At 45.4% G+C, this 23,946-nt stretch overlaps 1 protein-coding gene across 1 annotated transcript in view; it reads left to right on the forward strand.

Annotated features, from left to right (window-relative positions):
- HSPB8 (heat shock protein family B (small) member 8) overlaps positions 1-23,946 on the forward strand; it is a 59,554-nt gene that overhangs the window by 21,509 nt on the left and 14,099 nt on the right. Inside the window, exon 2 of the mRNA XM_073654781.1 lies at positions 1,270-1,333. Coding sequence (XP_073510882.1) covers positions 1,270-1,333 — 64 coding nt within the window. The remainder of the gene's footprint in view (positions 1-1,269; positions 1,334-23,946) is intronic.

Genomic DNA, 23,946 nt, shown 5'->3' on the forward strand with positions numbered 1-23,946 from the left:
CCACTTTTTAGAAAAGCGTTACACATTAAATCGAAAAAGTCTGTCACAATTGCTTAAAACTGGTGTGCGCCACAATTTGTAACTTTTTTTCTGACATAAAACCATCTACTTCTGTTCTGGTCAGTTGTTATTCTGTTAGACTTTATGCCTCCTTTAGACGTCTGGGTGTCTTTTGGTACTGGATCAGATTTTCATCAATATTTGGTCAGTGTGTCAGTTTTTACCATCTGGGTTTCATCATTTTTTTCTCGTATGCAAAAAAAAATGATGAGGGCATTACCATTGTGAGGCATGTAGATCAGGAGAGCAGACTATCAGTCAGTACATGTCTCACTCTGGTAATGCCTCCTTTCATTTATAATAATCTCTGGAGGCAGATTCTCATACAGATCACTGTCCGGCCCATAGATCTTAACAGCTCATTTACATATAAGAAAAAACGTGGATTTCTCTGGAATGAGACATCGAATCGCAGATATCAAGGTATCATTTTATTCAACTTTATATGACCTACATGCTCATATAGACGGCTTAGGGGGGTTGATATTAATGATGGATTCCCTTTAATCTAAGGTACAGTACTGACAAACATAACATGTATTTTGGACAAGGTGCTACAGTAATTTGTAATAATTCAAATGATAATTCAACTTTTACTTTTATGTAATAATTTGCATGTTTTTCATGAATTTACAATACCTGGAGCTTGCTACAAATAGAAAAAAACTGACCAGCAATGCCTAACTAGTGTGAACAGGTGCTAGCTAAGAAAACAGTTGTAAAAAATATATATAGCTGCACTCTAGGCTGCTAGAATGGTAAATTTAGATGATTGGAACTGCATTACTGGCGTGAAAAATAGATAAGTGCTACATAGTGTACATATGGAATTTTTGGAAAACAGCAAAACATTTTCCTCTAGGAAAATTTACATTAAAAGAAGGTACTTAGCACATAAATTGGCCAATGTATATGAGCCCAACAGGTAACGTCAAAGCGTACCTTTATTGTTGGGTCCCTGTCCTGAAAAAAGACACCTCTCTTGGACTAAAAATCCTACAATTTATGGGGCAGGAAGGAACAAGCTAATTAAAACCACCTACAACTGATGGGAATAGGAGTGCACATGTCACGGGAGTTTGCTACAAATAGATACGTGGATTTATAATATTGCTACATGAGAGGCTTGACTTTAGGGAGAATATATCCTTACAATACATTGCGAATGGATTTGTATCTTATTGTGTTCTCTATTGTCTCTAATTCTAGGGACTCATGAAGAACAGCAGAAGGAGGGGGGGATCGTCTCCAAGAACTTTACCAAGAAGATTCAGTAAGTGCTTGTTACTGCTGATCACAGCTGCTGACCCCAGGCTCTTTGTCATTTAGAAAATGCCAGCAATGATCATTATCTGTACACTAGTTAAAGCTGCAGTCGCAATTATTAGGGACAGTAAGCCAGGTGGTAGGAAAACTATACAAGAATTAAAATATTATCATTCCATTAACATGCTGGTAAAATACACACTGCCTTTATGTTAGATAATTGCATGATTAAATACATTTTCCTGTTTAATAAAATCACTGGCTTTATAAGCAGCAGCAATACGATAATAAAGCAGATTATCAAATTTATCACTTTTCCTTCACAAACCAATTAGAATGTCATATAAAGATAATAAAGATACTAAAGCTATATAAGAGCCGCCACTAGCCCCTTTCTGCTTGCAGGCTCCCCAGAAGCCATGCAATCTGACACGTAATCCCACTCATAAAGGCAGTGACTCTAATTGCAGTAGAGATAATTGCTTTACATACAAGCGTAAGCTGACACTTGACTTACAAAAGGTAAAAGTATGCTTTATCCATAGGAGGAATACATATATTGACTTCAATGCAAAAATGAGTTATGCATTTGCTCATTTTTATATTCGCTCTCGATAAACTTTAGAAGAGAAGATTTCTAGATATATTCTCTAGCTTATCATATCTTCAAAGTGGCGTTTTACATTTGCTAGGCTTAGCAGAAAGTAGAACAGTATTTTTTTTGCTAAGAATGAGAAGAAAAGTCAAGCCTACAGACAAGACAGCTATGATGGTTATGAGACTAATGAGTCATGATATTGCAATATACATACAACTTGTACTAAGTTTTTATAAGATCTTCCTGCATAAAGACATAGGCCCCGATTTATCAAAGTTCTGGCATAAAACACTATGAAAAGTAACAAAATATTAGCACAGCGCAATGTTGTGGAAAAAATGTAGCATCCTTTGGCAAACAGAATAAAATGGTTTTGTTTTTTACTTTCTTTAATTTTGCTTCTCCATTATGGAGATATTAGAATCGAACTATTTGACATCTAATGAATTAACTTTTTGAAGTCCAAGTGGGTGTTATCAGATTTTCACCTGGGGCAATCATACACCCAATCATACGCAGGCAGCAACTCTGTCGGCACCATTATAGTCTATGGCCCCATCTGCGCATATACCCGATTCCCGTTTTGTGGGGTGTTCGGATGTAAACCCCGACAGGACAAACAAACGAGTGCCAAAATACAGTGTGAAAGCACCCTTATGGTACAAGTCTGAAAGTTACTGTATGTGACTGCAGACTTGTGAAGCCTCACAATGATTGCAGACTTGTACGCCCAGACCGTACGACCTCTTCTTTCTTGTATGACAGTTTTTATCAACTTCAGTCCTAACATGCCAAAACAGATTAACACATTAAGATTTTCGTAGTGTTGATCAAATCATTTAACTGAAATTGTCATAAGTTCCCTTAAATCATGACCTGTTGTGTGTACCTGGGGTCTGGAGTTGAGAAATGACGGTTTATAGGTGCTTTGGCAGCACTCCTTGTACTGTGTTCTGACAGCACATCTTTATCATAAGCACATAAAGTCATACTGGCTTAAGGTACAAACACTAGTATGGTATTTTATCACCACCCACAATAATGCTCATATGGAGCTCTACAACCTACAGATGACAGACACGACCTACCAAAGCATTGTAAAGCAACTGTTGTCATAGTGAAACTAGGACAGTTCATTGAATGTTTGGAGTATTCCAGTTTCCAAAAATTATCACCAATACATTGGAAATATTGTGACTTCCACCAATCTCCAGAATGGGGGACTTATGTCCACCCAGTTCCCCCTAGTTCTTTTTGGGTCCGAAACTGTGGACAAGGGAAGAAGAATCAAATAATCGCATGTGCACCTGTCACAGGTCTACCGCGACAGAGAGATGGCAGCGTCTTATTTCCCATACGCCTGCACTGATTAAAAGCACTTCACCATCTTATTAAATGGTACAGGTTTCTGCTAGAAATGTAGGGGTTAAACTGCTCAGTTGAGAGGTTTTAGAGCTTGTTGGCCACTCCCCTCTCCTATACACACTCGCCTCTGCCTATCAGGGATGCCAGTGTTAGTTTCCTGCTACCTGGTTCTGGAGCTGGAGGAGTTGGTTGTTTGAGGAGGCGTTTGGAGTGTTTATCTAAAGACTGTTGCTTTGTGATTCGGCTCTCTGCAAATCCTCTTCCTCTCCTATTTTTTTTCCTTCCTTCACTCATCGGTGTTCCACTCTATTGTTTGTAAGTGCATAGTTGGATGACTAGCATTTTCATTTATCCCTGTACATCTTCCCTTGTTAGTCTGGTTTGTGTATTCTTATACACTACTATTCCCCACTTCCCTGGGTGGGGGAGGGAACAGATTAAGGGCTATTTCAGGAGCTCAGCAAGGTATGTGGCCCGGCGTCTTCACCATTAGAACTGATCCTGGGAGCAGGGATAGCTAGAGTGCCCCTATCATTAGGGACAGGGAAGGAGCCCCTGGCCATGGGATATCCAACAACAGAGTCATGGCAGCACCCTGCTGCTCCATTCCTTGTCTATGTGACTGCTATAGACAACAAACTAACATTGATATAAGGATTATTACCTATCCACTCGATAGATGATAATTTTTGGAAACTGGAATAGTACTTTAAATGACATTTTGAAGCTTCTCCTTGGGATATTGACATTAAACTGGACTAGTTGTGAGAGTTATAGCCCTAGTGTAATAGTATAAAAACAATATTAGAATCCCCCGGCATGTTTATTGCAGAACTGAGCATTGGACAAGAACTAAATCAATAAAAACAGCAAAAGCAAAATGAAGAAGAAAAAACTTTAGTTAGCTTTATATATAGCTTTATTAGTTATAATTAGTTCTTATCCAATGCACCTGTGGGAATTGTTACTAATTGCAGTCTGCCAAGAGTTTTGCTAACATGTTATGACCGATAATGTATTCTTTTTGCATTGTGCAAATTTGAAAATTGTTTGCTATCTTGTGGCCTCTTAAAGGCATTATAGATTGTGGGAGTTAATGTCTTGAGACCTGCACCTGCACCGATCACTCAAACCACTGTGCAGAAGTGTTCAGCTCACTAGGCAGAAACGCTTAGCTCCAAGCATGAGAGCACCCACACTGCAGTGTATGGACCCATACATACACTTTGTATTATGTTAAAGCAGATCTGTAACCAAATTTCCCAATAAAAACTACTAACATTATTAAATAAATCTTTTAAACCTGATGATGCTACTGTACTTACTTTGAAAATCCATTTCAGAATAGCCGTATAATTCTCAAATTAAATTCATAATTTTAATATTAAGCAGGAAAATTGTCACAAAGGATTATTCATCCATTCTTGAATGGATTTTCAGAGTAAGTATTCAAGTTGTTTTTAGTAATGCAAGGAATTTATATTGTGAATGCTGGTGATAAATCTGCTTTAAAGGGAATCTGTCAGCAGGTTTTTGCTATTTAAGGTAAGACCTGCATGATGTAGGGGTAGAGAGCCTTATTCCAGGGATGTGTCACTTATTAGGATGTGTGCTGTAGCTTCAAAACAATCAGTATTGCATCAGCAGGAGATTATCACTGTCTGACTAGGTCTCATGTGCACAGCAGTCAGGCTATTATGTGTAACCCCGCCCCCACTATTGATTAGCAGCTTGTGGATAATGTACATTGTACCCAGGAAGCAGCCAATCAGTGGTGTGGGCAGGGTTATACACAGCTCAGCATGCTGACCACTGCCACATCTACAGCAGATAAAATAGGGATTTTATCACAACTGCATCAAGCATCCCAGTAAGTGACACATCTCTGGAATCAGGCTCTCTGCCTCTACATTATGCTGCTATCAGATTCCATAGCAAAAACCTGCTGACATATTCCCTATGACATTGACGCGATCAGTAGATTTCAGTAGGGTGAACTTGTTACATTGTATTAGGCTGTGATGTTAGAAATTCCTCTTCATGACTTGCCATTAATATGGCTGCAAAATTTCCATCATTTACTTTGGAATGGATTTGTTTCCCATAGAGAAGGTGAAGAGCCTCTGTGGTCTCATATTCTCTTCTTCTATACGTGCTATTGTAAAGCCTGTGGAAGAACTTTCCAAAAGTCCTTGTATGGATGAAAATTTATCGTAACATAGAGCTGGCTGCTTGCCATAAATGCTGCTGATTCCCATCTTCAGCTCGCAGAAAGTTCACAACATGCACTTGTGATCGTAGTCCAAACTCTGCAGATTAAACAGAAAGTTACAATGAGGTGTTTTAGGCAAACACTTTGTCAGCTTATTTATACTCAGCGTGCTGGAAGATGCGCTGGAATCGTCTGTTCCCAAAGTTTATTGTGGACTGCTCAGGTGATATGGGGCTTTTGTCATACAGTACTAGGGGCTTTTAAGTTATCCAGCCATATATCCATAGCATGTAAACTAATAGTCTGCCAGAAAGTGGATCTGGTGAAGGTTATCTCAGTGTTTGAGTATTTTATATTTCCTGGGGTCATTTTTTTCTTATTTTCTTGTTACTGTGACATTTTCAGACATCAAAACTTGAAAAAAAACAATTACAGATTCATTGCTGTAATGATCCAGGCGCCAATTGCTGAGAATTTCCAGAGACTGTTATTTTTACTTGTCTCTGGATAATATAGAAGTTACATGTTATTTATGCTGATTATATTAAAAGATGTTTGGGCTTTGATTAGTTACAGAGAAGGATTATGAAGATCTGCGAAAAACAGGTTTAGGAGGCAGTGAGGTCAGAGCAAGGCACGCAAATAATAAAGTTGTCTCTCAGTGTAAAGATTAGTCAAATAATGAAGGGTGTGGTGAGATTTACTGGGATTGTATTTCATCTCTGGAGCCAAAGCTCCATAGAGACTCTATAAATGGTTATATTCTCTGGTTATGATCATGGCAATCTTTACTTGATTCAGTAATATGGATTGTAGAAGTTAAAGGGGCTGTTCAATATGTTAATATTGTTGGTCCATCCTTAGAATAGATCATCAATATTTCGTTAGTGGTGGTGTAACACCTGGCAAAGTGGAGGTGTAATACCTGGCAATCCCGCCGATCACCTGTTCCCAGTGACGTAGGTGGCCAGAAGGGCCAAGTTGCCGAGCTGTAACTTTGCTGTGGCTGGATACTGCATATCCATCTATGTTGATTAGAATAGTGGGCAGATATACAGTAGCTAGCTGAAGTTCCTTATGTGCAATTGAATAGTTAAAGTGAATCTGTCAATAGGATCAACCTCCCTAAGATGTCTGTATGGGCATGTAGGTCATAGGAAGCTGAATAAAATGATACCCTGATATCTGTGATCCGATGTCTTATTTCTGAGAAATCCATGTTTTCCTTATATGTAAATGAGCTGTTCAGAACCATGGGCCAGACATGATCTCTCTGAGAATCTGCCTCCAGCGTTAATAAAAGGGGGAGTTACCAGTGTGATGTGTAATGGCCGCTCTCTGCTGTCCTGATCTCACTGCAGAGCTGTGTGTGATTATACCTGACACATCTACAGGTTCCTCTCAGCTTCAGTTTCTATCTCACAGGCAGACAGTTTGGAATTTGAGAGCTGCAGCTGCTAACGTGTTTGTTATGAGACAAAGTTCAGTTCTCCTGTTCTGTGTTACTTACATGTCACACTGGTAACTCCCCTTCTATTTATAATAATCTCTGGAGGCAGATTCTCATGCAGATCAGTGGCCAGTCCATAGTCCTGAACAACTCACATATAAGAAAAATGTGAATTTGTCTACTATAAGACATAGGATTGCAGATATTAAGGTATCATGTTATTCAGCTTCCACTGACTTGCATGCCCATATAGACAGCTTAGGAGGGTTGATCCTACTGACAGATCCTCTTTAATACACCAAAACATTTTATATACAAAGTAGAGCATTGTGTGCCTTATTGATTTTATTTCTTTTTATTTTGGTCTTATACAAGGACTGAAAAATCTTGAATTTACTCGCATTACATGACTGGTATTCAAACTTACATTTTTTAAGGAAAGGAGAAATGATCAGCATTAGTTAAGTGAGGTGAAGTTGACGCGCCCCCTGGGCCATGTTCAAGGGACACCCGGAGCCGGATCTGGATAGGGGTAGTAGTCCTTGTGGCGGTGACCCGGTCCGTGCCCAGGGTGGTCAAACTAAGTGTGTGGCAGTCTTTTGTAGATGTTGTTTAAGTGTCGACTACGCCACCCGTTGATTGCGGCCAGGAGGCCGCCGCTGCAGAGCAGACCGCTGAGGCCGGTGGTAGGATTGTGCAGCAAGGATGGTATAACCCCCAACGGGAGGGGTATGGCCTCAGGGCAGCAGATGTGGAAGATGGTGGTTGTGATGGTGCAGCAAGGAAGCTCAGAGACATGCGATGCAGTTTCAGGGTTTTTACTTACAGGTGTTGTTCCGGTCACTCCGGCCTTGAGTGACCACCCGAGTCGTGCTGCGTCCACCAGGTGTGGGACTCGGCCAACTCCCAGGCAGTCCAGAGCGTGGTCCTGAGCTCCCCTCTCTTCCTTCCTACTGGCCGTTCCCACCAGGGATCCACCTTTGTCCGGCTCCCTCGGGCCTCTTGGTGGTAAAACCTTCTCTGGCTTTCCTGACCCTATTCGTGGTGTGCCTTCCTGGTGGATGTGGTGAGGGTCGCGCCAAAACTTGACCACGACCTCCGGTTCCTGGCTGAGGATCATTAGCCTCCACCAGTTTGGGTTCCGGTACCCTTTTCTGCCAACCCTTCACCCTTTTGGTTTACTTCTGGGATCTCAGGGTTCCCTCTTGTCCTGCGTCTCTGGGCCTCTCTTCCTCCTCCTTTCCACTGCAGGCCTGGCCCTGGAGCTGGGCCCAGCCGGAGCCACAGCTCCCCGTCAGCCCTCCTGGCTGAACTCTCCCTCTGACTCCCTCAGCTCTGCTCTCTCTGTCTCTAGATGGTGCCCACCATATATACTCCCTCTATGTGTGAGCCCAGGTGACTAGCACCCAATGGGCTCCTACCTCTATGCCCAGAGTCCCTCCCCTATCTGCCCCTACACTACTGGGATGTTCCTCCCCCCCTCCCACTCCAGCCAGGGACAGACGCTGTCGTACCTGCACATCTATCTGGTGGGAGTACCGTTGTTCTGTCCCCCGGAAATGGGATGAGTGTAGTGCATGCAGCTAGCTGAGCTCAGTCCCACACTCCATCCTTACCCGGGAGTGGAATACCACACCTCTGGATCGAGGTGCAATACCCCTGTAGCAGCCGAGTCCTCGGGGTGCTACATTCCCCCCTGGTAAATCACAGCACGTCCTCGGGCTGTAAAAGAATAAAACATACCAAAACATACAAACTTTTTTTAAAACATACTAACATATAAAACATTATGAAACATTATCAGAATATAATATGACAGGTAACTTATATATTATTCTAGCAATATAAACTTTTTCATATAAAACGTCCTTGTTCCTCCGGTCACGGTGCAACTTATGACCAGGTAAAGTGCAACAGTCACTAGAAGAAAATCAGTTCTTCCTATAAAACCGGTAGGGGGCGCTTTAGGAAGCGCAACTATTTACAGGATATGGCCGCTCTCAGTCCTCGGCCAGTGGGGAAAAGGAATGGCTGCTCACAGTCCTCAGCCTGTGGGGAAGAGGGATGGCTGCTCACAGTCCTCAGCCTGTTCAGGGATAGGGACACACAGCAAACAGTTCACACTAGTCCCAACGGGGACCACACTCTGATTTGCATCATATAAAGTACCCCTACGGGTAACTATATACAGTTTCAGTTTATGTTACTTCCCTTCAGCAGCGGTGTCCTCTCCTTATCTCCTCCTGAGGGTAATCTTCAAACCCGTCCGGGTCCTTTTGTTCCTCCTCATACCGCAGTTCTTCCTCCGTCAGCCGGTGCACATGAAGGGCGTATGGTCCTTTTGCACACTGATGCCGGGTGAAGGTGACCTCGTCACCCAGGTAAAGGTCACGTCCGCGGTGTCCCTCCGGCAGGTGAGATTCGACATCCCTGCGGGTGACAAAGACGTCGCCGGGGGTTTTGTGATCCCTGATAAAGCCCCAGCCGTGCTCCAGTTGGAACTTGATTACAGTCCCGGTGGCGCGGGGACCGTGGGCTGCACGGGGGTTTCTCCGGGTCCGGCTTTTCTGCTCCGCGCTCTGGACCTGCAGCCGCTCCTCGCGGATCCGCCTCTCTCGCCGTTCTTTGTTGAAGACCTCCAGTTGTTGTCGGCAGCACTCCGCACGCTGGGCTGCGGCCGCCCGGGTCTCTTGGGTGAACCCCATGAGGTTTTCACCGGTGGGGTCCCATGCGAACTGCGCCTCCTCCAACGGGAGTGGGGTAATCTTGGCGGGTGCCGGAGCCGGGATCAGGGGCTCGCACAGGGGCCATTCCTTCCGGAATCGGGGATTGAGGTATTCCGGTGGCCACTCAAAGGGCTGCCCATCCGGGCAAGTATGTTGCACAAGTAGGTCTTCGCCTAGGGGCAGCACTGTGGAGGTCGAGGGCGGGGTGGTGGTAGCGGCGCCCGGATTCACCAGGCCTTGCGACCAGGCCGGTGGCACTTTAAAGGTGAAGGGTACTGTGGAGACGGCGGCACCCGGGGGCACTCGGCCTTGCGACCAGGCCGGTGGCGTTTCCTGCTTGGCCGCGCTCAGAGTTAAGGCGCGTGACGTCACAGGGGGCGTGGCCGCGGCTCCTGCCGCTTGAGGCCTAGTTCGGAGCGGTGGCGGTGCAGCAACGGGCACGGTCGGTGGGATTTCGGGCTCTGCGACGGGGAGCTGGGGCAGGCTTACGGCTACTAGGCTTGGGGTGGTGACGTCCCCTTTACCTGCTTCCATCTCTTCAGCTCCTTCCACAGCGTCGTCTCCGGCCTTCGTCCCTTCTGCACCATCTTCAGGGGCAGGCGTGCTCCTCGTTGCGGGTGGCGTCCTTTGCTGGCGGGTTCCAGCCTGCAGGGCCATTTCTCTGCTCCACTCTGTCAGCACTTCTTGCTGCACTCGGGCCATCTTCCGAGCCAAGCCCTCCAGCGCGGTCTGTGCATGCTCCCGATCTTTGGGGAGCTGTGCCAGGATCTCCACCAGGCCTTCTGGGGTGGCGGCCTGCAACAGGCTCCTGACCAGAGGGTCGGTGCTGCCTGACTCTCCCTCCATCTCCGGGTGCGATCTTTCCAGACTCCTCCAGGCTGCACCCATCCTCTCACTTTTGTTCTTGATCCGCCCATACTGAGGGCGGTCCTGGGGCAACTTGGTGATTGTCAGTTTCAGGGGCAGACCCCTCGCTCTGATGGACATCTCTATCATTGCAGTCTCTGCTGGTGGGGGCGGTCTCCGCTTTTGGCGCTCTTCTGGGACCAGGCCCACGATGGGAGGTGGTCTCTTGCCACCCTCTGGCACGCCCATTATGGCGTCCGCTCTGCCAGGGCGGGAAATCGTCTCAGATGGCGGGAATCGTCTCCTAATGGCGGGAAACTCCGTGGATGGCGGGAAAAGGCTGCAGATGGCGGGCAAACGGCGGGAAACGATCTGAGAAGGCGTCCGATGGCGGGGACCCTCCGGAATTGGCGGGAGACTCCTTTTTACGGTAAATGTGAACTTTTCTTCAGGCACGCAGTACCCGGTGGTTGCGGGCATGTAATCCTGCCGACTACGCCAAAGTTGACGCGCCCCCTGGGCCATGTTCAAGGGACACCCGGAGCCGGATCTGGATAGGGGTAGTAGTCCTTGTGGCGGTGACCCGGTCCGTGCCCAGGGTGGTCAAACTAAGTGTGTGGCAGTCTTTTGTAGATGTTGTTTAAGTGTCGACTACGCCACCCGTTGATTGCGGCCAGGAGGCCGCCGCTGCAGAGCAGACCGCTGAGGCCGGTGGTAGGATTGTGCAGCAAGGATGGTATAACCCCCAACGGGAGGGGTATGGCCTCAGGGCAGCAGATGTGGAAGATGGTGGTTGTGATGGTGCAGCAAGGAAGCTCAGAGACATGCGATGCAGTTTCAGGGTTTTTACTCACAGGTGTTGTTCCGGTCACTCCGGCCTTGAGTGACCACCCGAGCCGTGCTGCGTCCACCAGGTGTGGGACTCGGCCAACTCCCAGGCAGTCCAGAGCGTGGTCCTGAGCTCCCCTCTCTTCCTTCCTACTGGCCGTTCCCACCAGGGATCCACCTTTGTCCGGCTCCCTCGGGCCTCTTGGTGGTAAAACCTTCTCTGGCTTTCCTGACCCTATTCGTGGTGTGCCTTCCTGGTGGATGTGGTGAGGGTCGCGCCAAAACTTGACCACGACCTCCGGTTCCTGGCTGAGGATCATTAGCCTCCACCAGTTTGGGTTCCGGTACCCTTTTCTGCCAACCCTTCACCCTTTTGGTTTACTTCTGGGATCTCAGGGTTCCCTCTTGTCCTGCGTCTCTGGGCCTTTCTTCCTCCTCCTTTCCACTGCAGGCCTGGCCCTGGAGCTGGGCCCAGCCGGAGCCACAGCTCCCCGTCAGCCCTCCTGGCTGAACTCTCCCTCTGACTCCCTCAGCTCTGCTCTCTCTGTCTCTAGATGGTGCCCACCATATATACTCCCTCTATGTGTGAGCCCAGGTGACTAGCACCCAATGGGCTCCTACCTCTATGCCCAGAGTCCCTCCCCTATCTGCCCCTACACTACTGGGATGTTCCTCCCCCCCTCCCACTCCAGCCAGGGACAGACGCTGTCGTACCTGCACATCTATCTGGTGGGAGTACCGTTGTTCTGTCCCCCGGATATGGGATGAGTGTAGTGCATGCAGCTAGCTGAGCTCAGTCCCACACTCCATCCTTACCCGGGAGTGGAATACCACACCTCTGGATCGAGGTGCAATACCCCTGTAGCAGCCGAGTCCTCGGGGTGCTACAGTGTGATAGGCCTGCCTAAATATGTGTCTGTTTAGGACATGTGTGGCACCCCAGGGGTCTGGTCTCCACAGTAATAGCAATGTTATGTCTGAGAGCAGGTGGGAGGTCTCTTGGTCAGGAATCCTATGCATGCCACACCTCCTGCCCAGTCCTGGGAGGGGAAGAACTTCCCCTATATAAAGCTGGGGCTGAGGCAGGGTTAGTGAGAAGAAGAAGAGTAGAGTAGAGAGAAGAAGAGGAGCAGCATAGGAAAGAAAGATCAGGAGCTCAGTGGGAGCAGTGCTAAAAGGAATCAGGGGCTGGCAGCTGAAGAGCTCGCCCTGATTGAAGAGTTACCACCGGACCCGGAGTCCGAGGCTGTGGGGATTAACCCAGACCCAGCAGCAGAAACCGCCCGGCAGGGGATTTCAGGTCCTCTGGCCAAGAAACCCGAAGGCACGGTCACACGCGTGGGACCAGCACCGCCGTCGTGGAGCGGAAGCCACTAGAAGGCCCCGAGTCACCGGCCATACGGGTGAGCACCACACGGTACACTCAGGGACGTGGGCTACCTTTACCCACCTCTAGCAAGGAAGCCAGAAGAGTACAATTAGTTGGGGAGGCCTACAACTCCGCCTGGCCAAGGGGAATCCCATCTGCTCAAGGACTGACCAGGCCCCGACCGCTAGCCAGTACTCCGGGAGGGTCTATCTTTGTCACCAGTAAAGACCCTGAACTACACCGCATCGTCTCTGAGTGGTTCCTGCTACCCCCATCATCCACGTCGGCTGCCCTGAGGCCATACCGCTCCCGTTGGGGGTTATACCATCCACGCTGCACCATCCTTCCACCGGCCTCAGCGGTCTGCCCTGCAGCGGCAGCTCCATAGCTGCATTCAACGGGTGGCGTAGTCGTCCTACATCTACTGCTAATATACTGCCACTCAGCTTGACTCCCTGGGCACGGACCGGGTCACTGCCACGAGACTACTACCCCTATCAGATCCGGCTCCGGGTAGGCTCCCGCGTGCGCAACGCTACTCAGCACAGGCCCAGGGGCGCGTCACATGCTTAGAACTGTGAACATTGGGAATTACCCTTATTGACTGACGTAGTGCATTCCAGAGAACTGGTGCAGGACAAGCAAAGTCTTGAAGATGAAAGTGGGAGATGCGGATTATGAACAATGTAAGTCTTAGATCATTAGCAGAACAGCGAGCATGGGTAGGGTGATAGACAGAGTTAAGGGAAAAGATTTACTGTGGAGCGCTTTGTAAATGTAAAAAGTTTTTTATCTATTCTGTAGTAAATGGCTAACCAGTGCAATGGCTGGCACAGGGTGAAAGCATTTGTTTTTTGATATAGGCTTCAACTGTATGCCTCTAAAACAGTGTGAAAAGGACATAACTGTATTAGTGCCCAAAACATTACTTATATTTCAAAAACAGAGTGCTAACACATAACGTCAGCCATGCGTTCATGTGTATCTGGCAATAAGGAGGATTGCTTTTTGCTGGATAATTGTCTCAGCTGTATGGCTCCCTGCTCGGCATGCACTAATGATGAGGGCAATCTGTCCTCATTATTAGCTGCCCCTCCACCACTGGCCTGGGAGCCTCCACCTTTGAACGCCAGTGTTTTTTCTGTTAATGTTGATGATTATGGCTTACAGCCAATGAAAACACAAAAGTCATTATCTCAGTAAATTAGAATACTTTATAACACCAGCTTGAAAAATGTTTTTAAAATCCGAAATATTGGCCTTCTGAAATGTATGTTCAGTAAATGCACTCAATACTTGGTCAGGGCTCTTTTTGCATCAATTACTGCATCAATGCGGCGTGGCATGGAGGCGATCAGCCTGTGGCACCGCTGAGGTGTTATGGAAGCCCAGGTTGCTTTGATTGCAGCCTTCAGCTCGTCTGCATTGTTGGGTCTGGTGTCTCTCATCTTCCTCTTGACAATACCCCATAGATTCTCTATGGAGTTAAGGTCAAACGAGTTTGCTGGCCAATCAAGCACAGTGATACTGTTGTTTTTAAACCAGGTATTGGTACTTTTGGCAGTGTGGACAGGTGCCAAGTCCTGCTGGAGAATGAAATTTCCATCTCCAAAAAGATTGTCGGCAGAGGGAAGCATGAAGTGCTCTAAAATTTCCTGGTAGACGGCTGCGCTGACTTTGGTCTTGATAAAACACAGTGGACCTACACCAGCAGATGACATGGCTCCTGAAACCATCACTGATTGTGGAAACTTCACACTAGACCTCTTGGATTGTGTGCCTCTCCACTCTTCCTCCAGACTCTGGGACCTTGATTTGCAAATTAAATGCAAAATTTACTTTAATCTGAAAACAACACCTTGGACCACTGAGCAACAGTCCAGATCTTTTTCTCCTTGGCCCAGGTAAGACGCTTCTGGCGTTGTCTACTGGCCATGAGTGGCTTGACACAAGGAATGCGACACTTGTAGCCCATGTACTGGATACGTCTGTGTGTGGTGGCTTTTGAAGCAATGACTCCAGCAGCAGTCCACTCCTTGTGAATCTCCCCCAAATTTTTGAATGGCCTTTTCTTAACAATACTTTCAAGACTGCAGTTATCCCGGTTGCTTATGCACCTTTTTTCTACCACACTTTTTCCTTCCACTGAACTTTCCATTAATATGCTTGGATACAGCTTCTTTAGCAATGACCTTTTGTGGCTTACCCTCCTTGTGGAGTGTGTCAATGACTGCCTTCTGGACATCTGTCAAGTCAGAAGTCTTCCCCATGATTGTGGAGCCTACTGAAATAGACTAAGGGACCATTTTAAATGCTTAGGAAGCCTTTGCAGGTGTTTTTTGTTAATTATTCTAATTTACTGAGATAATGACTTTTGTGATTTCATTGGCTGTAATCTATTATCATCAACATTAACAGAAATAAACACTTGAAATAGATCACTCTGTTTGTAATGACTCTATATAATATATGAGTTTTACTTTTTGTATTGAAGAACTGAATTAAATTAACTTTTTGATGATATTTTATTTTAGTGAGAAGCACTTGTACTTACAACGCAGGCATTAAATATACAGGTTGTATGATGCAAAGAAAAAAAAAAAAAATTATGCTTGTTCGTACACTTACTATACCGTATGACATCCCGGTCCATCTTGCACACAAAACAGTGTACTTCTAGTCTGCACGCACTTTTTGAGCAGCCACACTGCCCTGTCTAGAGAGGGTCTTTTCACTTTTACACACACACGCCCACACAGCACAGTTTATGAACCTACTCTGTATATTTACTGTACATCTATGTACTTGTAGGCCACAATTCATTCACGTTTTTACATAAAACACTTTGAAAAGTTGCAAATTTTTTGGCATTGTCACAAAAATCCAAGCCAATTCCACCAAAGTGAGCAGAGCATTGGCAGGATAGGGCTTGATGAAGTCTGTCCGAAAATTTTTTCAAAAGTTACCCCATTTTAGTGGCATAACCTCCGGTGCATCTTACGAAAAAGCCAGTCTTGATGATAGTGCTCTATTAATGTGTATCTGTGAAAAATTTACTGACCATATGGGGTAAATGGTCATTTTGATGTAACGGATGGGCAGACACAGGAGGAGACATAATCATGTAAGTTTGATTCTATTCACTTTGTGCCAATTACACTTGTCCACACAGTCTCTGGTGGTGGCCACACACATATGGCTGATGGCTGAGAGCTCATTCGGCCATCAGCTATCTCTTCCGACTCTTCAATTCACGTGAATGTCCAGTTTGGCTGAATGTTCATGTGTTTTCAAAGGGGAGAGTGGAGAAGGCTACTGCCAGACAGCTCTGGCTGTGGCTTATCACCTGAATAACAGAAGCATTGGGCATTGAAACTGCCAAATTCTTATGATCTGTTGGGGGACAGTCAGGAGACCCCAATGCACATTAGACTGTTGGATGATCCCATCAATATTAGCGGTTTCTGACAACTTTAGTGTAATGTATATGGTGGCCTCGACTACCAGCACTCTCATAGTGCCACAAGCGAGATGTGATTGTCTTATCTTACTGTATAAAACTTCACCAAAAACCTGACATTTTGGAGACAATGTATATTAAATGTTCACCTCATTGTATACACTGTGAGACTAAAGCCCCCGTCTCACATAGCGAGATCGCTGCTGTGTCACGGTTTTGGTGACGCAACAGCAACCTCACCAGCGATGTCGCAATGTGTGACACTTTGCAACGATCAGGCCCCTGCTGTGAGGTCGCTGATCGCTGCAAAGTGTCCTGGACCATTTTTTGGTCGTTGCTCTCCCGCTGGTCAGCACACAGCGTGTGGCCAGCGGGAGCAGCGATCAGGCTGGTAACTATGGTAAACATCGGGTTACTAGGGGCACACGCGCACTTAGTAACCCGCTGTTTATCATGGTTACGAGCCTGCTAAAGTGAGCGGTAACCTCCCGCTCACCGTAGCAGAGTGGTAACCATGATAAACAACGGGTTACTAGGTGCGCGTGTGCCCCTAGTAACCCGATGTTTACCATAGTTACCAGCCTGCTCCTGCTTCAGCAGGCTCGTAACCAGGAGCAGGACATCGTGGAAAGATTCTTTCCACGATGTCGCTACTCCCCTGATCGCTGGTGAGCCTGCCTGTTTGACAGCTCACCAGCGACCACATAGCGACGCAGCAACGATCCCTGACAGGTCGTATCGTTGTCGGGATCGTTGCAGCGTCGCTAAGTGTGACGGGGCCTTAAGAGTAAGAACTGTCATCTGTATATCAAAACCACTCCTATTTCTTCTAATCCTCAGATGTTCGTGCAATATAACTGAAAGGAAAATTAGCATACCCACCCAAATTCTTTAATGTAATCAAGTTCATTATTTTAAATTAAATTCTTGATATGTTCGATAATTACTTGTCACTTGTGACATATAGTTGGGTGGGGCTTTAAATATTCTAATTTTTTTTCACCTTCATTTTTACAAAAGTTTATAATTTGGGCATTTAGTTTGTCTATTCCATGCAATTTCTGTAAAAGAATAGACAGCAATCACCCTACGTGAATGTCCAACCTCTAGCATTTATTTCTTTTTTAGCCTAATTATGTCCAAAATTCTGTGCTGAGTGATTTGCTAATATATTATTTAAAGCGGTTGAAGCTCTGTTTTTCTCTTATTGACCTCTAAATTTTCAGCATAGATAATGATGATACATTTTTGGTTACCTGCAGTGGTTGCTCGCAGGAGTCTAGGAGATTATTCTTCAGTTTTATTTAAAGTACAATATATATGCAGCATGCAGTAAGCTCCAAGACTTATTTTAGAAGATGAAGCCAAAAGTTTAACAATTAACTCTAAGTAGGGAACTTGGAGCTTCGTAAAAAAAGAAAAACAAAATGGACGTACAAATCAGCTCTGTATTTTGGTGCCTATTCATTGAACAAATTTCACCTAAATTGTGGCGTAAATCATAGGCCTACCAATAGTATAGTGGTCCTCACATAGCCCTCTAAACAGTATAATGGCCCCCAACATAGCCTTGCAAACAGTATAATGCCCCCCCACATAGACCTACAAACCGTATAATGGCACCCCCACATAGATCTGCAAACAGTACAGTGGCCCCCTCACATAGTCCTAAAAACAATATAATGGCCCATCACATAGACCTGCAAACAGTATAATGGTCCCATATAGTCCTGAAAACAGTATAATGGCCCCCACACCCGTCCATTCAGTATGATAGCCCCAACACAACCATCCACACTATATAATGGCCCCCACTAGCCCTCCAAACAATATAATTACCCCCACCCAGCCCTCCAAACAGTGTACTGGCCCCTACACAGCATGATGGACCACACAAAAACTTTCACACTGTATAATTGCTTGCATACAGTATAATGGCCCCCACATAGCCCTCTAAACAGTATAATGGTCCCCAACATAGCCCTGCAAACAGAATAATTCCACTCACATAGACCTGCAAACAGTATAATGACCTCCCACATAGACCTGCAAACCATATAATAGTACCCCCACATAGACCTGCAAACAGTACAGTGGTCCCCTCACATAGTCCTGAAAACAGTATAATGGCCCCCCACATAGTCCTGAAAACAATATAATGGCCAGCCACATAGACCTGCAAACAGTATAATGGCCCCATATAGTCCTGAAAACAGTTTAATGGGCCACGCATAGTCCTCCATATAGTATAATGGTCCCCACATAGCCCTTCAAATAGTGTAATGACCTCCACATAGCCCTCCAAATAGTATAATGATTTCCATATAGCCCTCCAAATAGTATAATGGACCCACATAGTCCTCCATATAGTATACTGGCCCCCACATAGCCTTCCATATAGTATAATGGCTCCCACATAGTCCTCCATACAGTATAATGTGCCCCACATATTCCTCCATACAGTATAATGGCCACACATATTCCTTTATACAGTATAATGGGCCCTACATAGTCCTCCATACACTATTACAAGCCTCACATAGACCTACCTACAGTATTATGGGCCCTAGATAGTCCTACATTCAGTATAATTGGCTCCACATAGTAATACATACAGTATAATGGGCCCCACATAGTACTCCATACAGTATTATTGGCCCCATATAGTCCTCCATACATTACTATGGGTCCCATGTAGTCCCCCATACAGTATTATGGGCCCTATATAGTTCTCCATACAGTATAATGGAACCTATAATGGGCAGCACGGTGGCTCAGTGGTTAGCACTGCAGCCTTACAACGCTGGCTTCCTGAGTTCAAATCCCACCAAGGACAGTTTCCTCCCACATTCCAAAGACATACTGATAGGGAATGTAGATTGTGAGCCCCATTGGGGACAGCAATGATAATGTATGTAAAGCGCTCCAGAATACGATAGCTCTATATAAGCAAAGCATAATAATAATAAATAATAAATTATTTTGGGTCCCATGTAGTTCTCCATACAGTATTATGGGCTCCATACAGAATAATGGGCCCCACATAAAAAATAAATAAAATCTCACCTCTCTGTCTTTTTATCCTCTGCACTGCTCAGCATACAGTGTGCGCTGTTGTGACGTCATCGCGCCCTCTGTACTGAGACGTCACAGAGCTCAGACGCAGACTGGGAATGATGGGAGAGGGAGCATCAGCTGACGGCTCCCTCTCCCATCATTTTCTTCAACTGTATCGGCATCCACAATGCCGATACAGCTGAAATAATAATCATTTTTATTTCTATAGTGCCAACATATTCCGCAGCACTTTACATTTCAGAGGGAAGTACGATGACGAGCGGGGTAGGCCCAGTGCCGGTGCTGACGCCGGGCCTCCCCAACTCACGGGCCCCATAGCAGCCGCATGTTCTGCCACCATTGGTGGTATGCCACTTGTCACTATGATCTTCTGATGCTGCAGAGCCAAAATTGGGGTTCAGGTTGGTGGTTCAGCTAAACTATCTCATAGTATGTGTTTAACCCCTTCACACCAAGGCCAGTTTCCATTTTTTCATCCCCTTCTTTCAAGAACCATAACTTTTTTATTTTTTTGTCCACATAGCTATATGAGAGCTTGTTTTTTTGTGGGACAAGTTGTACTTTTAAATGACGCCATTCATTTTATCATGTAATGCACTGGAAAGTGGGAAAAAAATTCCAAGTGTGTTGAAATTGCAAAAAAAGTGCAATTCCACAGTTTTTATTTACCATGTTCACTATATGGCAAAACTGACATTTTTACTGATACAATTTTGGGGTAGATACAATGTTTTGATCACCTCTTATTGTATCTTATTGCATGTTAATCCCAAAAAATTTAATTCTGGCATTTTGATTTTTTTTTTAGCATTACCCGTTCACTAATCAGATTAATTTATTTTATATTTTGATAGATTGGACATTTACAAACACAGTGATACCAACTATGCAGATTTTTTTAAAATTGTTTTATTTTTAATGGGGCAAAAGGTGGGGGATTTGAACTTTTAGATTTTTTAAAAATGTTTCATATTTTTAAAACCCTTCTTTTTTTTTACATTTTACTGTATTTGTTAGACCCCATGAAGCTGATCGCTTGCACTTTACATAGCAGTGCATTAGCACTGATTTGTATAGTAAAAAATCACAATCTCCTATGAACGCCAGATAAACGCTGGCTTTCACAGGAGAAGTGTCATGACAAGCACTGAGGTCTTCAGCAGACCAACGGCTGTCATGGCAACCCATCAGTGCCCTGCAGACACATCATGAGTCGTGTGTAATGACGCTCCCCTTGCCAGCGCGTGTTAAATGCCGCTTTCAGAGATTGACAGTGGCATTTAACTGGTTACCAGGAGGAGCTCCACCGTAAAAGGCAGATGATGGCTGGATAATTCAGCCATCATCAGCCGGGAAAGATGCGTGCTCGGCCTCAAAGTTAGGGGCACAACATATGACATAAATGTAGGTCATATGTCATCAAGGGGTCAAGGGATTTCCAACTCTCCCAATCAGGCAGTGCATTATCCTTTTGTTCTTGGGGAAATAAGAAGCTGGCAGAGAAGTTTCCCAGCACCCTCTCCCCTTTCCTTTTTCAGCATGTAAATATGTTAGAAGGGGATCGGGAGAGATAGCTTTTGGTCGAGTGGGCATTCTAATGTGTATGACCAGTTTTTGGTTTGTTCTGTGAACTGTAACATTTTAGAAATAGGACTAATCTATATATCTGTTTAATTTTCTCTTGAATCATCCTGTATTCATACTTGTACGGTAAATGTACATTATGAGCATATAAAATGATGTTACTTGTAATAGGACATCACAGTTCTTTTTTTCCACAGTCATTATCTCTAGTGATAAATATTGTAGCTGTACTTTTATTTAAACCTGGCTAAATTTCGTAAAGAACAAGCTTATTTTTGCAATACTTTGTCTTTAAAGCTTTCCATTGGCAATGAAAAAGTTAACATTGAATAATTTCAATCCATCTGTTTCAATTTCTAGTTACAACAGCAAATAGGGCATCATTCACAAGTGATGCCATAAAAGAGGAAGATAAAAGTGATTTAAATTCCTTACAACTTCATGACTACACCATAGGATGCATCTGTTGTACACAGTGACGTGTATAAATCAAGGAATTGGGAGGCCCAGATCCATTAAATGTTAACACACTGAGGAATAAAGTACGGATTCCAAAAATTCATTACAGCTCTCTTCCTCGGGATGCCCAAATTCATCAAATATACATGTGAAAATGTAGGTTAGGAGTTAGTAGCTACTGTAATATTGTGGGAGCATATGGAAACTTCGTAAAATTAGTGTCTACAGTATATACATTTATCATTGTTTCAAAATAGTAGTTTCCATTAAGGAGCATGATTGACCCCAAGTGGATGACTAAGTACTATCTAAACTGTTTAATTGTATATTATTTGCATCAGATACAGTGAAGCGCAAAAGGGTAACATTGTTTTGAACTTTTGACTTTCAGGCTCCATATCTCACCATCCACTGCTGCTTCGACAAGACAAGAAAGAATCTGCATAACGAATCCTATGCTAAATAGTTACAAGTCAAATTTATTTATGAGATAGCCAAGAATGATTGTCTATAAATAATGGTAGTCTCACATTCGAAGCAGTAGTGGATAGTGAGATATGGAGCCTGAAAGTCAGAAGTTCAAAACATTGTTTCCCTTTTGCTCTTCACTGTATAGAACTAAGAAATAAGCAGAATGTGTGGGAAGTCTAAAACTCAGCTTTTACTTAAAAAGACAAATAGATGTAGACAAACATATCTAAAATAGCCCTATATGGGTAGTGTTCCCAAGCAAGTCCCCAATGGATAAAAACAGGTTTATGGTAGAGAAGGCATATTAAATGGAAGATTCTCATACATCTGGTTGTAACATCCCTGGCGGCGTGCTGGCATGGCTTACCACCTCCCACCATGCAAGACCGCCATCTTACCTATCAGTCCAGGCAGCACACTTTGCTCCAGTGCCTGCTGTGTGCATGTCTCTTGTCTGATTGCTTAGGGCGGCGGCGCGGTTACTGGCTGTTTCTTATAGTTACTGTGTGCACAGTCCTAATGCGTCCCCAGCCTATTGCTGTGAGTCACTGGATACGTAAACCCCTCCACCCAGTAGGAGGTGCCTCAACAACACTTTCTTTCAGTGTGTTCTGTGCAACTGAGTTGCCAGGTCCTGTCCTGTATCTTGTCTGTTTCCGCCACCCTGGGGGCTGTATACCCAGGCCTGTTACCTGTATCTGTGACTTCTAGTCTGTTCCGCCACCCTGGGGGCTGTATACCCAGGCCTGTTACCTGTATCTGTGACTTCTATTCTGTTTCCGCCACCCTGAGGGCTGAGTTCCCAGACTCGTTCCTGTATCTTGTTCCTGGTTCAGTTCCAGTCTGAACAGTGCCCTAGCCCGTTACTTGTTTGTCTCTATATCCATATCTTCCCTTTTCTTGCAGTGTCTGAACCTGCACCTAACTCTAATTCGTTGTCTCTGTACTTCTGTTTGTGAGTTTAGTGTCCACTCGCTACTTCATTGTAAGTACCTTGTGTGTATTTGCTCTGCTCTGCTTGTCTACTGCACTTGCGGGTTTTGCTCTGTTCTGCTTGTCTACCGCACCTGCGGGTTTTGCTCTGCTCTGCTTGTCTACCGCACTTGCGGGTTTTGCTCTGCTCTGCTTGTTTACCGCACCTGCGGGTTTTGCTCTGCTCTGCTTGTTTACCGCACCTGTGGGTTTTGCTCTGCTCTGCTTGTCTATCACACCTGCGGGTTTTGCTCTGCTCTGCTTGTTTACCGCACCTGCGGGTTTTGCTCTGCTCTGCTTGTCTACTGCACCTGCGGGTTTTGCTCTGCTCTGCTTGTCTACCGCACCTGCAGGTTTTGCTCTGCTCTGCTTGTCTACCGCACCTGCGGGTTTTGCTCTGCTCTGCTTGTCTACCGCACCTGCGGGTTTTGCTCTGCTCTGCTTGTCTACCGCACCTGCGGCTCTGTTCCTGTATCCCAGTCTGTACTGGTCCCTATTCTGTCTGCGTTCCTACCTGCCAGTACCCACCTGTCTGCACACCAGCTGTGCCTGCCAGTACCCACATGTCTGCATACGAGCCGTGCCTGCCAGTACCCACCTGTCTGCATACCAGCCGTGCCTGCCAGTACCCACCTGTCTGCATACCAGCCATGCCTGCCAGTACCCACCTGTCTGTATGCCAGCCTAACCTGCCTGTTCCTGCATTCCCTGGTGTGGGTCAACAGCTGTGACCGGGGTCTGACCTGGAGTAGCACCTGGTTCCTCTGCTCGGTTCCTCCCTGGTTCACGGAGTCGACTGACCTTGGTCGGACCGAGTTGATTCTTAGTCACGCCCCTCCAGGCACTCCTCGGTTCATGGTCCAGTGGGATCACTAACCACGCTCACGCCAGTCAGTCTGGGCGTGTGCGTAACACTGGTGCAGTCTTTAGGATACCATCAATCATCCAGTGGTGAAAACCTGGAATCGTCCCCAACGATCCTCTGGTGGGTTGTGTTTTTCCTCAGGACAAACCAATTTCCTCACCAAAACCCTCATCCTTTTGCCTTGCTATGTGAAGAAATTCCCATTTCCTCAATAATGCTAGTTTATAGTTGGGACTCTGAAGATAAGTTACCCCATACAATATAGCTGATTTCCCTGATAAACCATTATTGAGTAAACACGCCAGGAATGGGAATTTCGTTACATACCAAGATGGAT

This window comes from Phyllobates terribilis, unplaced genomic scaffold, assembly GCF_046119375.1.
Source record: "Phyllobates terribilis strain yellow unplaced genomic scaffold, ASM4611937v1 Scaffold_1__5_contigs__length_1240528914, whole genome shotgun sequence".
Classification (NCBI taxonomy): Eukaryota; Metazoa; Chordata; class Amphibia; order Anura; family Dendrobatidae; genus Phyllobates; species Phyllobates terribilis.